Consider the following 18,835-nt stretch of genomic DNA (forward strand, 5'->3'; position numbering starts at 1 on the left):
CACATTTCAAGCACTCAGTAACCATGTGTGGGTAAGTAACTCCTCTATTGGAAAAGGCAGATTATTTTACACTTCCATCATCACAGAAACTTCTTTTGGACAGTGTTGATGTAGCAAAGTTAAAAACTCAAAAATAACCAAATAAAATTTTAAATAAAAGTAATTTGGGGGGATTTCCCTGCAGATAATAAAACACTATTTAATTAAAGCAGCATAGTTCTGGTCCCAAACCATATTAGATCAGTGGAATACAACTCATCTTTGCTATATGTTATATAATCTGATTTTTTTTCCTGGTCAGGTTTATTATAGAGTAGTTGTTCTTACTTATGACTTTATGGGACTTTTCCCCCGTTAATATTAAGATTTTTTTTAATATTTAGAAATTTACCACCGATTCTTAAGTGTCTTTGGAATTTCTTCCTTTTACCCAAATTATTGCCATAACTTCTTTACCAATTTACTTTTCTCCTATTTCTCTCCATTTCTGTTCCATACTGCCACAATTCTTTTTCTGGAAAATCTATTAAACCTACTTGATGCTCCAAAACTTTCAAGAATATTTCTCATTCATCAGGAAAGCATTCAAGACCTTTCACAATCAGGCTCCAATCCACTTCTAGTTTCTTTTCCAGCTTTCACCCCCGCCCCTGATACACAATCCCATTTTGTTAATAGGACTAAATTCAAAACCTAGGAAGTACTAGCAATGACAGTTCTCAAGAAGTATTCTAAATCTATTCTGTTTTTAAGGGGGAAAAAACCAAATATTTTGTCAGTAAAATATTACGTTGTCTAAAGATTGATCTCTCTTCTCTCATTTTATACCCAGCTTACCTCTCACCTTATCCTGTTAATTGAGAGTGATAAACCCATGAGCCAAGCATTTCTTTCCTGTTGGAAGCCACATTTTGTAAAGCTATTATAAAAAGAAGACTAAGCAAATCAAGCATTTTGTAGTTTTGCTGGAAACCATATAGCTTTTGAAAATATTACACCAACATTATTTTTTTGTACTTTTACTGTTAATGAAGTGGTACTTGTAATTTGTGGTTTTGATAATGTATTCTTGGCATTTAGAAGCCCAGTTTGAATGTGTTTAATGATGTTATTGAATTGTGTCTATACATGAAATTATCAGACAGTTTCAAGTTATTAAGGGTATAGGAATAAAGTCATCTGGGGTTCATATGGCCGTCTCACATTTTACCTTTCTAAAATCACTCTGTGCTACCTGGAATCCTCACCAGATATCAATACATCATGACTTGGGATTAAGTGAAGCATCAAGGACGTTTACTAAGTACCTACCTTTTTTTTTTTTTTTTTTTTTAAATACAGCAGGTTCTTATCAGTCATCAATTTGTATACACATCAGTGTATACATGTCAATCCCAATCTCCCAATTCATCATAACACCACCCACACCCCCCCCGCCGCGGCTTTCCCCCCTTGGTGTCCACACGTTTGTTCTCTACATCTGTGTCTCAATTTCTGCCCTGAAAACTGGTTCATCTGTACCATTTTTCTGAGTTCCACATATGTGCATTAATATACGATATTTGTTTTTCTCTTTCTGACTTACTTCACTCTGTATGACAGTTTCTAGATCCATCCACGTTTCAACAACTGACCCAATTTCGTTCATTTTTATGGCTGAGTAATATTCCATTGTATATATGTGCCACATCTTCCTTATCCATTCGTCTGTCGATGGGCATTTAGGTTGCTTCCATGACCTGGCTATTGTAAAGAGTGCTGCAGTGAACATTGGGGTGCATGTGTCTTTTTGAATTGTGGTTTTCTCTGGGTGTATGCCCAGTAGTGGGATTAATAGATCATATGGTAATTCTTTTTTTAGTTTTTTAAGGAACCTCCATGCTGTTCTCCATAGTGGCTGTATCAGTTTACATTCCCACCAACAGTGCAAGAGGCTTCCCTTTTCTCCACACCCTCTCCAGCATTTGTTGTTTGTAGATTTTCTGATGAAGCCCATTCTAACTGGTGTGAGGTAATACCTCATTGTAGTTTTGATTTGCATTTCTCTAATAATTAGTGATGTTGAGCAGCTTTTCATGTGCTTCTTGGCCATCTGTATGTCTTCTTTGGAGAAATGTCTATTTAGGTCTTCTGCCCATTTTTGGATTGGGTTGTTTGCTTTTTTAATATCGAGCTGCATGAGCTGTTTATATATTTTGGAGATTAATCCTTTGTCCGTTGATTCGTTTGCAAATATTTTCTCCCATTCTGAGGGTTGTCTTTTCATCTTGTTTATGGTTTCCTTTGCTGTGCAAAAGCTTTTAAGTTTCATTAGGTCCCATTTGTTTATTTTTGTTTTTATTTCTATTACTCTAGGAGGTGGATCAAAAAACATTCTGCTGTGATTTATGTCAGAGAGTGTTCTTCCTATGTTTTCCTCTTAAGAGTTTTATAGTGTCCGGTCTTACATTTAGGTCTCTAATCCATTTTGAGTTTATTTTTGTGGATGGTGTTAGGGAGTGTTCTAATTTCATTCTCTTACATGTATCTGTCCAGTTTTCCCAGCACCACTTGTTGAAGAGACTGTCTTTTCTCCATTGTATATCCTTGCATCTTTTGTCATAGATTAGTTGACCGTAGGTGCGTGGGTTTACCTCTGGGCTTTTTATCTTATTCCATTGATCTATGTTTCTGTTTTTGTGCCAGTACCATATTGTCTTGATTACTGTAGCTTTGTAGTATAGTCTGAAGTCAGGGAGTTTGATTCCTCCAGCTCTGTTTTTTTCCCTCAAGACTGCTTTGGCTATTCGGGGTCTTTTGTGTCTCCATACAAATTTTAAGTTTTTTTGTCCTAGTTCCATAAAAAATGCCATTGGTAATTTGATAGGGATTGCATTGAATCTGTAGATTGCTTTGGGTAGTATAGTCATTTTCACAATACTGATTCTTCCAATCCACGAACATGGTATATCTCTCCATCTGTTGGTATCATCTTTAATTTCTTTCTTCAGTGTCTGATAGTTTTCTGCATATAGGTCTTTTGTCTCCTTAGGAAGGTTTATTCCTAGGTGTTTTATTCTTTTTGTTGCAATGATAAATGGGAGTGTTTCCTTAATTTCTCTTTCAGATTTTTCATCATTAGTGTATAGGAATGCAAGAGATTTCTGTGCATTAATTTTGTATCCTGCAACTTTACCAAATTCATTGATTAGCTCTAGTAGTTTTCTGGTGGCATCTTTAGGATTCTCTATGTATAGTATCATGTCATCTGCAGACAGTGACAGTTTTACTTCTTTTTTTCCAATTTGTATTCCTTTTATTTCTTTTTCTTCTCTGATTGCCGTGGCTAGGACTTCCAAAACTATGTTGAATAATAACGGTGAGTGTGGACATCCTTGTCTTGTTCCTGATCTTAGAGGAAATGCTTTCAGTTTTTCACCATTGATAATGATGTTTGCTGTGGTTTTGTCATATATGGTCTTTTTATGTTGAGTTATGTTCCCTCTATGCCTACCTTCTGGAGAGTTTTCATCATAAATGGGTGTTGAATTTTGTCAAAAGCTTTCTCTGCAGCTATTGAGATGATCATATGGTTTTTCTTCTTCAGTTTGTTAATATGGTGTATCAGATCGATCGATTTGTGTATACTGAAGAATCCTTGCATCCCTGGGGTAAATCCCACCTGATCATGGTGTATGATCCTCTTAATGTGTTGTTGGATTCTGTTTGCTAGTACGTTGTTGAGGATTTTTGCATCTATATTCATCAGTGATATTGGTCTGTAATTTTCCTTTTTTGTAGTATCTTTGTCTGGTTTTGGTATCAGGGTGATGGTGGCCTCATAGAATGAGTTTGGGAGTGTTCCTTCCTCTGCAATTTTTTGGAAGAGTTTGAGAAGGATGAGTGTTAGCTCTTCTCTAAATGTTTGATAGAATTCACCTGTGAAGCCATCTCGTCTTGGACTTTTGTTTGTTGGAAGATTTTTAATCACAGTTTCAATTTCATTACTTGTGATTGGTCTGTTCATATTTTCTATTTCTTCCTGGTTCAGTCCTGGAAGGTTATACCTTTCTAAGAATTTGTCCATTTCTTCCAGGTTGTCCATTTTGTTGGCATAGAGTTGCTTGTAGTGGTCTCTTAGGATACTTTGTATTTCTGTGGTGTCTTGGTAACTTCTCCTTTTTCATTTCTAATTTTATTGATTTGAGTCCTCTCCCTCTTTTTCTTGATGAGTCTGGCTAATGGTTTATCAATTTAGTTTATCTTCTCAAAGAACCAGGTTTTAGTTTTATTGATCTTTGCTATTGTCTTCTTTGTTTCTATTTCATTTACTTCTGCTCTGATCTTTATGATTTCTTTCCTTCTGCTGACTTTGGGTTTTGTTTGTTCTTCTTTCTCTAGTTCCTTTAGGTGTAAGGTTAGATTATTTATTTGAGATTTTTCTTGTTTCTTGAAGTAGGCTTGTATAGCTATAAACTTCCCTCTTAGAACTGCTTTTGCTGCATCCCATAGGTTTTGGATCATCGTGTTTTCATTGTCATTTTTCTCTAGGTATTTTTTGATTTCCTCTTTGATTTCTTCAGTGATATCTTGGTTATTCAGTAACATATTGTTTAGCCTCCATGTGTTTGTGTGTTTTATGTTTTTTCCCCTGTAATTCATTTCTAATCTCATAGCGTTGTGGTCAGAAAAGATGCTTGGTATGATTTTAGTTATCTTAAATTTACTGAGGCTTGATTTGTGACCCAAGATGTGATCTATCCTGGAGAATGTTCCTTGCGCACTTGAGGAGAAAGTGTAATCTGCTGTTTTTGGATGGAATGTCCTATAAATATCAATTAAATCTATCTGGTCTATTGTGTTATTTAAAGCTTCTGTTTCCTTATTAATTTTCTGTTTGGATGATCTGTCCATTGGTGTAAGTGAGGTGTTAAAGCCCCCCACTATTATTGTGTTACTGTCGATTTCCTCTTTTACAGCTGTTAGCAGTTGCCTTATGTACTGAGGTGCTCCTTTGTTGGGTGCATATATATTTATAATTGTTATATCTTCTTCTTGGATTGATCCCTTGATTATTATGTAGTGTCCTTCCTTGTCTCTTGTAACATTCTTTATTTTAAAGTCTATTTTATCTGATATGAGTGTTGCTACTCCAGCTTTCTTTTGATTTCCATTTGCATGGAATATCTTTTTCCATGCCCTCACTTTCAGTCTGTATGTGTCCCTAGGTCTGAAGTGGGTCTCTTGTAGACAGCATATATATGGGTCTTGTTTTTGTATCCATTCAGCAAGCCTGTGTCTTTTGGTTGGAGCATTTAATCCATTCACGTTTAAGGTAATTATCGATATGTATGTCCCTATGACATTTTCTTAATTGTTTTGGGTTTGTAGGTCCTTTTCTTCTCTTGTGTTTCCCACTTAGAGAAGTTCCTTTAACATTTGTTGTAGAGCTGGTTTGGTGGTACTGAATTCTCTTAGCTTTTGCTTGTCTGTAAAGCTTTAGATTTCTCCATTGAATCTGAATGAGATCCTTGCCAGGTAGAGTAATCTTGGTTGTAGGTTCTTCCATTTCATCACTTTAAGTATATCATGCCACTCCCTTCTGTCTTGTAGAGTTTCTGCTGAGAAATCAACTGTTATCCTTATGGGAGTTCCCTTGTATGTTATTTGTCATTTTTCCCTTGCTGCTTTCAATAATTTTTCTTTGTCTTTAATTTTTGTCAGTTTGATTACTACGTGTCTCGGCGTGTTTCTCCTTGGGTTTATCCTGTATGGGACTCGCTGCGTTTCCTGGACTTGCATGGCTATTTCCTTTCCCATGTTAGGGAAGTTTTCAACTATAATCTCTTAAAATATTTTCTCTGGTCCTTTCTCTCTCTCTTCTCCTTCTGGGACCCCTATAATGTGACTATTGTTGTGTTTAATGTTGTCCCAGAGGTCTCTTAGGCTGTCTTCATTTCTTTTCATTCTTTTTTCTTTGTTCTGCAGCAGTGAATTCCACCATTCTGTCTTCCAGGTCACTTATCCGTTCTTCTGCCTCAGTTATTCTGCTATTGATTCCTTCTAGTGTAGTTTTCATTTCAGTTACTGTATTGTTCATCTCTGTTTGTTTGTTCTTTAATTCTTCAAGGTCTTTGTTAAACATTTCTTACATCTTCTCGATCTTTGCCTCCATTGTTTTTCCGAGGTCCTGGATCATCTTCACTATCATTATTCTGAATTCTTTTTCTGGAAAGTTGCCTATCTCTACTTCATTTAGTTGTTTTTCTGGGGTTTTATCTTGTTCCTTCATCTGGTACATAGCCCTCTGCCTTTTCATCTTTTCTATCTTTCTGTGAATATGGTTTTTGTTCCACAGGCTGCAGGATTATAGTTCTTGCTTCTGCTGTCTGTCCTCTGGTGGATGAGGCTATCTAAGAGGCTTGTGCAGGTTTCCTGATGGGAGGGACTGGTGGTGGGTAGAGCTGGGAGTACCTACCTTTTGAGAAGGCTTAATGGTGAAAATCTCAAATTCCTTAAAGCAGAAGTCCATAAGCTCACAACACAAAAATTTATACTATATTACATATTAACTCCAAAAGGACTGTGTAAGTATACTGACTTGGAAATATTTTCCAGAATAAAATTTCAGGCTAATAAGAAATAAACAAATGAACAAAAATAGAGCCCAATATAGCAATTTGGGGATTTGGCCAAAGCCATGTGCCAAGGAAAATTTATTAACTTTAATGGGTGTTTTTAAAAATAGAAAAAGTAATAAGCATAAATGAATTGCACATTCAACTCAAGAAGCTTTAAAAAGGGCCTAAGGAAAGAGTAAAGAATTGATAAAAAAAAAAAAAGCAGAAAGTAATAGCATAGAATGTAATAAATCAGTGATGTTAAAAGTACTTCTCTGATAAAGACTGATAGACTTTTAGCAAGTCCGAGCACGAAAAAATATAGATGATACAAATAACCTTTAGAATAAGAAGAGTTGTATAGCTGCAGATACAGATTTTATATTTACTCATAAAAAAGAACTTCCAGTCAAGTTGGCAGGATATGCATATGTATAACCCTCCTGCACTCTATAGGCATATAAATCATAGATTTATATATATATACACATACATATTGTGTGTTTGTATATATATGTATGTGTATATGTGTGTGTATACACACATATGTATAACGTAATTTCAAAAACAAGAAGAAAATATCTTCCGTTGAAAAAGAAGTTGCAACAAAGTAGCAATTGGGTTTGAATCCATTAGAACCGTAAGAATTAAGAACCCAAAAAAGTAGTAGAGATGAGTTTCAAAAATCCTCAGGAAAAAAAACCCTAGCTCCTGCATTGGACCTGAATTAGGGGTTGCTTTCTTATAGTATGGTGAAGAAAACAGAGTACCTTACATAGATTTCATTATTCTTTTGTTTCATTATACTATTGCTGTATAACAAACCACCCTGAAACTTAGTGGCTTTAAAAATAATTCATTATTTCTCATGATTTTCTGGGTTAACTGGATAGTTCTGTTTTATATGACCTTGGCTGGGGCACTGGAAAAGACTGGAAGATCCAAAATAGCCTCATTGACCATGGCTGGCAGTTAGTGCTAGTTGCTGGTTAGAGGTGCAGCTGGGGCTTTTGGCCAGGGGTCTTGATGCTCCTTCATTTGAATCTCCTCATAGGATCTTTGAACTTCCTCACATTATAGCTTCTGGATTCTAAGAAAGTGCATTCTAAGACAAAGGCAAACACTACAAGGCATCACGTGACCTAGATTCAAAAACCACAAAGCATTTGTGCCACATTCTTTTTAACAGAGGTCATCTAGAACCTGCCTAGATCCGAGGGAAGGGGAAGTAGATAACATCTCTTGATGGTAGGATGGTTCAATCATATTGCAAAAGAGCACTTTGGATGAAAGATGGGATGCATCTAGAGATGAAGTTTATCACAATCCCTATTTGACTTATTAGACTGGGTATTTTGCCCAGCTTTGTATCATGAGAAATGTTAAAGCAATGATTTGAGTCCCAGCTAATCTGATTCCAAGGACTATTCACCCTTTACCAGTGGCCTTTGCTATGGGAATTACTTCTTCCAGGAGGAGATATGGAATAAATTAGAAGGAATGAGAGAAAGTGCTTGGTCTGGATGGTGTAAGCAAGAGTGTGAATGGTGAATCAAAGTTGGACATGAAATATGTAACTGAAATTTGACAGAGGAAGCAATAAAGTAACAGATGTGGAGGGAGGAACTTGCAGGATATGTAAAGGAAGGAGCATGTCATTCAAGTGTGATGGTATATAAGGCTCATGAAGAGGTGAGAAACGTGTTAGAATGAAGTTGAGTGATAGATTGGGGTCAGTTCATACAGAGCCTTGTATGAGAGTTTTTGAGAATTTTGGAGCAAGTATGTTATTATACATGGGCTCCATAAAGATCCATCTATGTAAAACACATTAGAATGATTTGAGCAATGGAGAATAGTAATCTAAGAGACTAGGTAGATTACACTTGCAGTAGTCCAGATGAGTTAACAAAGGCTTTTGAAGCAGGGTAATAGAAATGAAAATGAAGGGGTGATGGCTTTCAGGAAAAAATGAAATATTTAAGTCAGCAAGAATTGGCAGCTGATTAGATGTGTGGATCAAGGCAGAGAAGAGAGTCAAGAGTTCAGTAAGTATTAAAAGCTGAATGTACCCTTTCTGTATTTGAAAGTCACAATATCATGAGTGTCAACTCATTAATCACATTTCTACTGTTCCATTCCTTGAAAATCTTCCCTAAAACTGTTAAAATCAAGCTATATTATTTGATTACTATCACATTTAACAGGTTTTCATTAAGAAATCATGCAAAAATTATGTCTTGCCATTTTGAATTTCACACTCTAAATTTCTGTGCTACTTCTTTTTTCCCCCATTAGGTTAATGGCACTGATGCAGATTATGAATATGAAGAAATCACACTTGAAAGGGTAAAAACTATTAATTATCTTAAGTTTTTATGCATAAACCTGTTGCTTTAAACAACTCTTTAAATATACTGCTCTTTAATATAGGATCCAAGGAAGATCACCTTTCAGAACCATATAATATTAGTTTCTTTAATGAGTCCACATATAAAATTAGCCATGGCAGTTTCAGAACACGCTGCTTTTCTTTAATAACCTTTTTTTTAAAATAAACTTTTTATTTAACATAGTTTTAGATTTACAGAATAGTAGTACAGAGAGTTTCCATTTACCCTGGACTCAGTTTCACCTATTATTAACATCTTTGCATTACTAGAATACATTTTTTTCAACTAATGAATCAATAGTGATACATTATTATTAACTAAAGTCTGTACTTTATTTGGATTTCCTTACTTTTTATGTTTTTCTCTTCCAGGATCCCATCTGGAATACCACATTACATTTAGTTATGATGTCTCCTTGTGCTCCTCTAGACTGACAGTTTCTCAGATTTTTCTCAGTTTTAAATTTTATTATTTATCTTTCACATAATAAAATATTTATTTTAAATAAGTATTTAATATCCTAGTAATATGGTCATTGTATCAGTTTTGTTTCCCAGCAAGATAATAACCATAGATTTAATGGAAAAGACCTTACTGAAAACTTCTTATGCATTCCCCCAGTCAGAGAATAACTTAAGGATACAATTCAGATGTGTAAATTTTCTTGATGTATTTTCCCCTTAAGAATATCTGCATTCAATTGATACTGTATTTTAGCAGTGCCACCTTGTCTGACCAGCGTTTTTGGGAAATGAAGTGCTCTGCATAAGTGAATTTTCTAAATAACTGAATGTCTGTATATTTAAAGTCCTAGATAATTAGATTTGTTTATGTTTGAAGCCAGAATAAACTGAGTAAAAATAGACCTCAGAGGGATAATAGATTTTTATTGCCTATTTACCTAAATTTGGGCCACCTGTTCAAGTGACATGGATGACTGAGTCCTACAAATAAATAGAGTATTAATGTATTGTACACATTTTAATGTGGCATTTTGTTGGTTTTTTCCCAGCTTTATTGAGATTTCTTGACATATAGTCCTAACTTTTTATCTTATTCATCTTTTCATCTTTTCCCAGTACCTTTTAAATTCCTTTATTTAGTCAGAACTGTACATTGTATTTTTCACTGATTAAAGAGCTTGAGTACCAAGAATTGGGGAGATGTTGTTAAAGTATACAAACTTGCAACTAGAAGATGAATAAGTTCCAGAGATCTAATGCACAGGTAGTGAATATAATCAACAATACTGTATTGTAATCTTCAGATTTGCTAAGAGACTAGATCTTAAATGTTCTCACCACAAAAAATAAATGGCAATTATGTGACCTCATAGAGGTGTTAGCTAAATAAAGCTAAGGTGGTAATCATATTGTACTATATAAATGTATCAAATCAACATGTTGTACACCTTAAACTTACACAAAGTTATTTGTAATTATATCTGAATTTTTTAAAAAGCAAATAAAAAAGAGAACTCGAATACCTGAGTAACTTGGTAGCCCCATACAACCTACTGATGCTATTATTGATACTCTAGTAACTCTTGAAGAGTTTAGACTGAAAAAATTTTTTTATTAAAATAGAATTTTAGGACATGTCATAGTCTAGTGAAATTTTAAGCTATTTAATGCAAACAGTTTAGTAATAGATCCAGATATACCCACTTATTTGAGTTGCCTGAAAACCAAAGTTAGAACGTTCTTGCAAAAATAAACGTTTAATACCTTTGCTTAGATCAGTTTTGCTTTTTGTAGCAGTAGAACCCTTTCTTCAAAGAAAATATTATTCAGAAATCCAGTACGTAAATAAAATAAGCAAGAAGTAATGCTACTTTGGCAAAATTGACTGCTGTCAAGAAAGTACACCAATGTTAAGTTCTCCAGTTGGACTTTCAGTATTAAAAAATGCCTTTTGCTGGTCAGGTGTCTTGGTTAAACACATCAAGGATGATGGCAGTGTTACTTAGCTCATGCAATTTGGTCATTTTAAAATAAGCTGATGGCAAAGTTAGCAGAAGAAAAGCACCACCCAGTACCCCTTTTTTAAAAAGGCTGAAATAATATATTGGTATTACCTACTCGGAAATAACAGCAGCAGAAGGATCACTTCATTGTTTTTCTCTTGGGAGCAATTTGCCTTACCAAACATGAGCAAGATGCAGTCTAAAAGAAAGAGACCTAATAGTGACACCTCTCCAAGGACAAACTGCACATAATTTTAAAGAATGAATCGTAGACCAGACTCCAGAAGTACTCAGTACATCATCAGCCTCACCTTTTCAGCAGTAATACCTCTGAATTCATAGAGAAAAAAGAGCTTTCCTTATATTTCTTAATTTAAAATCATATTTCCTATACATATGCCTTTATGTGTGTGTTCCCTATGTTAGTACAGTTTCTAGGTCCTATAATGACGGGAACCTATCAATAAAGATAATTATTATTCAGTGTCAATTTTTTTCCCCTCTATCCCCAGGGAAATTCAGGGCTTGGTTTCAGCATTGCAGGAGGTACAGACAACCCACACATTGGAGATGACTCAAGTATTTTCATTACCAAAATAATTGCAGGGGGAGCAGCTGCCCAAGATGGAAGATTGCGGTATGTTTTGCACTTTATGTTGTGATACCAAATCTTCTTTGTATCTTTTTCTTGAGGCAAACTGAACAATGAATAAATACAAATGAACACTATCATAATAACTAACATAAGGTAGATGCTCAGATATCAAATGAATGAATGAGATAATTGTGCTTTAAGCATTTTCCCTGTTTTCAATTAGGAATTCAATTTTATCTTAGAAGTTAAGCATTTTGAATAATAAATTTGTTTAAATATTTCTGAGAAAATTTATAGAAATCATAGATTTCCTATTGTATGTTCAAATACCTTCACAAAATGTGTTATTTTCTGGGTGGGAAACATGTATACGTTTATTTAAGGTACAGGGAATCATATATATCTGAGTTGGTATCCCAGACCACAAAGAGTAGTAAAGATTATGTAAACTTTAAATAAATTAATCTATTTTCTAAATTGAATAAATGTAAGTAACATTGGTCTTTTGTTTAAATGTAATGTTCCATTTCAGCAAATATCTTTAGCATACTTTGTTGTTTCCTTAGACCATAGATTGTGGCACTTTTCCTGTTGCCTTATTTGTTGCTTTTTATACATGGTGATGGTTTCCTAAAGTTTTAGGACTAAGGATTATATATGGTCTGTTAAAAACAGTATCTTATTTTAAGGCTATTCATGCCTTATACAGCTTTTCAGTTTCTAAACTTCTCACTGGATATGATAAGTGGTATATTAATGAAATTAGATATGAAATCAATAATTTGACTTTCATGTAAATGTAAATATTTACTTCCTGATTCTGTTATTGGCCTCTTATTTGTGCTTCATGTGTGAAAATTAGTATGTTCCATTTGTTTCACTGGAGAACATACCTGTAGTACTAACTCTAAGGTATCACTGTCTTTGGATATAGAATTTCTTTTCTCTAAAGAAAGTTAATTAGATATAGAAGTTTATCATGATCACTTTAAATGTTTTAATTGTTTTGTTCCCCGTCCCTGCCCAATTTGAGATGACCATCTTTTAATTTGTTTTCTTATTTGTTTTCTACATGAATACCATGCAGTTGAAACTGAGATTAGTTTATTTTTTGGTAAATCAATGAATTAATCTCAATTTTGCTGCTCTGACCTTAAGCTAGTTATTCAGTCTGAGCCTCAGATTTTTTATGTTTGAATCACTGCTCTGTTAGTCATTATCAGGGTGGCCTTGGGAAAGTTATTTAAACTTTGTACCTCAGTTTTTCTATCTATAAAATGGGAATATAAATATGTATCTACCTTACAGATTGTTGTAAGGGTTAAAACACTAAAAGAAGTTCCTAGCATGTGGTTAGTGCTAAATAAATATTTGCTGTTTTTCTAAAATATCTTAATTTCTACACGTAATCATACAAATTACAACTGTTGGGACTTCCCTGGTGGCACAGTGGTTAGGAATCTGCCTGCCAATGCAGGGGACACGGGTTCGCTCCCTGGTCCAGGAAGATCCCACATGCTGCAGAGCAACTAAGCCCATGCACCACAACTACTGAGGCTGTGCTCTAGAGCCCGCGAGCCACAACTGCTGAGCCCATGCACTGCAACTGCTGAAGCCCACGCCCTCTAAGGCCCATGTGCCGCAACTACTGAGCCCACATGCTGCAACTACTGAAGCCCACGTGCCTAGAGTCTGTGCTCCCCAACAAGAGACCACTACCGCAATGAGAAGCCCATGCATTGCAACAAAGAGTAGCCCCCACTCGCCGCAACTAGAGAAAGCCCGCGTGCAGCAACGAAGACCCAGATGCAGCCAAAAACAAAAAAAAAATTATAGCTGTCATTATTATTTAATATTTTTGTATAATGATCTATTATTTGCACTGTTTCCTTTGCTGGCCCTTGGAAAATGTATTTATATGAGTTTTTGATACATTGGAATTTAACATGCAGTTTCTTATAAATAATTCTAGTAAATAATTCTCTAGTCAAGAAAAGAAAACTGGCTAAGAGAAAAATTGATATTAAATTTTTAATATTTAATTTTTAATGATTTTTTTCCTCAGGGTCAATGACTGTATATTGCGAGTAAATGAAGTAGATGTTCGTGATGTGACACATAGCAAAGCAGTAGAAGCATTGAAAGAAGCGGGATCTATTGTACGCTTGTACGTAAAAAGACGGAAACCAGTATCAGAAAAAATAATGGAAATAAAGCTCATTAAAGGTCCTAAAGGTATGAAATAAATCAAACAAAGACAAATTATTAAGTAAGAAATCTCTAAGTGAAATGTAACTATGAAGTTATTTATGACACACATTCTAAGATTAACAATGCTGGTAATCTACAGAACTTAGTGAATTTTTAGAATTTCTGTGTCATTTCTACTGATTTTTGTCTTAAGGAGAATACTGTGCAAACATTTTGCAGTCATGTGTAGTGTTGATATTAACTTGTAATCATTAATCTACAAAGTGCATAAAATGCAGATACACAGGCTAAGAGAAAAAAATATTTATGATCATGTCATTAGTAGTTACATCTGCAATGAAGACTGTTAGGATGTGATCTGAATTTTGAAAACATGGATGGGATTGAGGATAAATGGAAATATTGATTCTAATTTGTGGCTTCATGGAAAAATGCATAGAGAGCTACAGGTTTGGCGTTAAAGCTGTGGGATTTATGAATTATTGAAGTTCCTTAAAATTAATTCATAGAATATTGAAAAGAGAAGCATCTGCATTTCTGAAGCTGTTAGTTCTGCCCACCACCAATTTTTTTTTCTCAGTTTTAATCTTGTGGAAGTGTTAAAAGTGTTAGTAAGAAGTGCAATTATGATGGAAACAAAAGTGAAGCAATTTTACACCATCTCTTGAACTGACAAACAAATGCATTTTACAAAAACACTTTAAGAAGTAACCTGGGTGGGGGTGGGGGTGGGGGTGGGCTTCCCTGGTGGTCCAGCGGCTAAAGACTCCATGCTCCCAATGCAGGGGGCCCGGGTTCGATCCCTGGTCAGGGAACTAGATCCCACATGCCACAACTAAAGGAGCCTGCATGCCGCAGCTAAAAGATCCCGCACAGCACAACAAAGATCCTGCATGCCGCAACTAAGACCTGGCACAGCCAATTAAATAAATAATTTTTTTTTTTTAAAGTAACCTGGGGGTAAAAAGGTACTCATTTGTAACTATAGGAGCACTTATATTTGTAATTGCCCCTGATTACAAAATACTTAGGATTTTTAAAATAGGTAAATAGATTATTTTCTATTTTAAAAAACATTAGTTTGGTGAAATTATCACCTTCTAGTTTTCAGTCATTTGGACTTAAGTTTACATATATTGGTGAAATTCTAAAACTAGTGTTTTCCATACAGGTCTTGGGTTCAGCATTGCTGGAGGTGTTGGAAATCAGCATATTCCTGGGGATAATAGCATCTATGTAACCAAAATAATTGAAGGAGGTGCAGCACATAAAGATGGTAAACTTCAGATTGGAGATAAACTTTTAGCAGTAAGTATAAGAAATCCATTGTTTTAAAAATCACTTTGATGTCTTTTTTTTTCTGACAGACTGAATTTCTACATGCCAAAAATGTTTAAATGATATTTACATGATTTACATGAGTGAATACTAGCCTTGCTTTAGTCAAAACCTGAAAAATGATTCTTTATTTGCCATTACCATTTCCTCTACTAGCTCCCCTCTCTTTTTCTTTCATTCTGCTTAGGGGCTTGGATGCACAGAATTGTTTAGTCATAATCCTTAGGTTCGTAACATCATCATCCTTTGTTCTTGTGTGACCTTCTTTTTCCCTTTCTTACTTTAATTAATTAATCAATTATTTTATTTATAATATAGTAAAAACTGCTAGTCATTACCCAACCCAAGAACTAGAATATCAACAATTTGTGTTCCTCATTCCTTTGTTTTTTAAAGATTGCTTAATCACATACATATTCCTAAATATTTTGTTTAGTAGTGTTTGTTTTGAAAAAATTTTAAAGGCTGTTGTGCTGTATATAGTCTTTTTTAATACTTTTCTCACTCAATATTGTTTTACTGAGACTTATCCATATTGTTGCCTAGAGCTGAGATTTATTCATTTACCCTCTTCATAATATTCTATTCTGGGACTATAGACTGTATCACAATTTATTTATCCAATCTTCATCAATAACTGTCTTAGTTCATGTTCCCTAGAAAAACAAAACCTGAAGAAAAGCTACTCTGCTAAGGTATTATTGGGAGGTATAACTTCAGAGAAGCTAGAGTGAGTGAAAATGACAAGTGAGGCAGAGAATGAGGGAAAGCCAATACAACATATTTGTTTCTGAGCTGGCTATAATTTCATAAGAAAATGTAGCTGATTGCTTGTCATGTAGGACAGTCTCCCAGGCAGGCAATGTGGAACTGCTAAACCTTAGATCCATCCATCCAGGGAAAAGAAAGGATTTTATCTACTGACCCCTTTTAGTCTCTTGTCTCTTGTTAGTTAGAGTCTACCCCCACGGGGGTTAACTGTCCTAGAGTTCTCGACTGTGTTACCCAGCCCCTCTGGATAAATGCTAGGAAAGCCAGTTCCCACACTCTGGCACAGCACTTCCCCTGAACCCAGAAGTCATGAGAAGAGCTAGAGCCTCATGGTCTAGACAGGTCAGATGTGGTCTTCTAATATGTTACAGCTCTCACTATGTGGAACACGTCAGCCATACCCAAGCCCAGCCTTTACTCCAGAAAAGGTTGAAAGAGCTCATAATGGTAGGGGACAATATGAGAGTAGCAGTAGCTAGGACTCTCCCCTAAGCAAGCAGCCAAGGCCTAGTGGACAGGTAGGCTCAAGTGAATCTGAAAAGGCATACAAACAAAGTCTGGTATAGTGGTGATTTGCTCTATCTCCTATTTATTTATTTGCCCTTTTTTAATAGTTCTGCTAGGAAGAGCAACTAATTATTTTTGAGTTAATGATAGGGAGGAGGAAGGAACTGTCCTTCAACTGCTTCTCTCTAACTTATCCTCGCACAACTATGACTTGCCGCTCTTTCCCCCAAGCTACAACCAACACTCTCTCATCATTGCATACACCCCCCCACCAACACACACCAGTTCCAAACAACCTTCTTTCTCCACTACGTTTCTCACTTTTATTTTTAATTTCTTAGATACTGTGTCTTCTTTATCCTTCCAGAATCAATTTTAGGGGTAGGGAGCCAGAAATTCACGCTGATTTACCGTTTAGAGAGGCTTTTGTTGCCATAATTCCACTGAAATTATTCAATTCTTAATTCTCACCTTAATTGATGTATCAGGCATTTGACACACCTTCTTCCTTCTTAAAACACTGTTTCCAGTTTGCCTGATAGTCACCCTCTATCTTGCTATTCCTCTTATCTCAACAGCCATTCCTTCTCATTCTCCTTTTTGGTGCATCTTCTCCCTAACCTCTAAACATTGAAGTGATCCAGGACTCAATACTTGAACATATTCTCTTCTCTCTTTGATAGGTAGTCAAGTAACTTACTGGGTCTTATTGTACATGATAATAATAAGTATTGTTTTCTGAACTTCAGTCTCCTTCTCTATGTCTCAAGAGTCATCTCAAATATAATATACAGTTGGCTCTTTGTGTCCATGGGTTCCACATCTGTGGATTCAACCAACTGAAGATTGAAAATATTTGGTGGAAAAAAATTCCAGAAAGTTCCCAAAAGGCAAAACTTGAATTTACATGGCATTTATATTATATTAGGTATTATAAGTGATCTAAAGATGATTTAAAGTATAAGGGAGGGTGTGCATAGCTTATATGCAAATACTACGCCATTTTACATAAGGAACTTGAGAATCTGCAAATTTTTTTATCCTCGAGGAGGGTAATGGGGGGTAGTGGGGTTATAGAATCATTCCCCCACAGATACCGAAGTACAACTGTATCTAAAAATGAACTTTCAAATCACGGCAACCCACCCCCACCCTGCCCCCCAAAATTCTGCTTTTTGCATAATTTTCACATCTCATTAAATGGGAACTTTATCCTTCTAATTTCCCCAAGTCTAAAACTTTAGGATCATTCTCTTTCTTTCCCACTCCACATTGAATCCCTCAGCAAATCTTGTCAGCTCTTTTATCAGTTATCTAATGCTGTATAAGAAAAAACAAAAACCAGTGGCTAAAATGACAACAATTATTTATTTGCTTACACTTCTGCAATTTGGGTAGGTTTGGCCAGGACAGCCTGTCTTTATTCCATATAATGTCTACTGGGGTGGCTCAACTAGGCCCAGGGGTCCACCTCCAAGTTGGGTCACATATAGTGAACCGGTTGGTTTTGGCTGTCATCTAGGAACTCAACTGGGGCTGTTAGCCAGGTATTCAATTTTCCAGTGGGCTGTCCACATGGCTAACTTGAGCATCTCACAAAATGGTGGCCAGGTTCCAAGAGGGACATGCCAGAGTGAGCTTTCCAAGAAGACAGCTCTAATGTGTGGCATTTATTAATCCTCTCTTTGCATCACAGTTACTAATGTCTCATTTCAGGCCATCAGAAGAACAGTATACCACAGTTGTGTATTTCAAAATGCAGCTAGTCCTCACTGTACACAGTAGGGTGGGACCATAAAAATGACCATGCAGTTGAAATCCTGTGAAGCATTATTTGTAATCAGTGGGGAAAGTCAGGATTGTTCTGTGACCTTTAGAAGTTTTCATCAAAACATTTAAAAGTCTCCTGCAGTCGATTATAAAGTCACATATTAGGGAAATGGAAAATATACTAAAATGAACATTTGTTTAGTGCACTGTAATTTAAAACACTAGAAACATTTATAGTGTTTTATTTCTTTTTAAAAAAAAATGTTTACCAAAAAGAGGAGTAGTCTAAACCTAATGCTAGCAGAAGAGAAAGGATTAGAACAGAAATTAACGACATAGGAAATAGGACAACCATGTTGTCTATGTTGGTAGAGAAGATCAACAAAACCAAAACTTGGGTCTTAGGAAGGATCAACAAAATTGACAAACCTTTAGCTAGACTGACCAAGAAAAAAAAAAAAATGACTCACATTTCTAAAAGTAGGAATGAAAGAGATAACATAAGGGAATACTTTTATTTATGAATAACTCTGTACCAACACATTAGATAACTTAGATGAAATGGGCAAAGTCCTAGAAAGACACAAACTACCACTCCTATTCAACATCGTACTGAAGATTCTACCCAGAGCAATAAGGGGGAAAAAAATGACATTCCAAGTGGGAAGGAAGAAGTAAAACTTTT

The 18,835-nt window shown here is 35.4% G+C and overlaps 1 protein-coding gene across 13 annotated transcripts in view; it reads left to right on the forward strand.

Annotated features, from left to right (window-relative positions):
- Positions 1–18,835, forward strand: part of DLG1 (discs large MAGUK scaffold protein 1) — a 288,506-nt gene that overhangs the window by 157,989 nt on the left and 111,682 nt on the right. For all 13 annotated transcript variants that reach the window (XM_057545184.1, XM_057545190.1, XM_057545179.1 and 10 more), the window contains 4 exons: positions 8,898–8,948; positions 11,471–11,595; positions 13,619–13,788; positions 14,936–15,072. In XM_057545184.1, the coding sequence (XP_057401167.1) occupies positions 8,898–8,948; positions 11,471–11,595; positions 13,619–13,788; positions 14,936–15,072 (483 nt within the window). The remainder of the gene's footprint in view (positions 1–8,897; positions 8,949–11,470; positions 11,596–13,618; positions 13,789–14,935; positions 15,073–18,835) is intronic.

The sequence above is a fragment of the Balaenoptera acutorostrata genome, chromosome 4, assembly GCF_949987535.1.
Source record: "Balaenoptera acutorostrata chromosome 4, mBalAcu1.1, whole genome shotgun sequence".
Lineage (NCBI taxonomy): Eukaryota > Metazoa > Chordata > Mammalia > Artiodactyla > Balaenopteridae > Balaenoptera > Balaenoptera acutorostrata.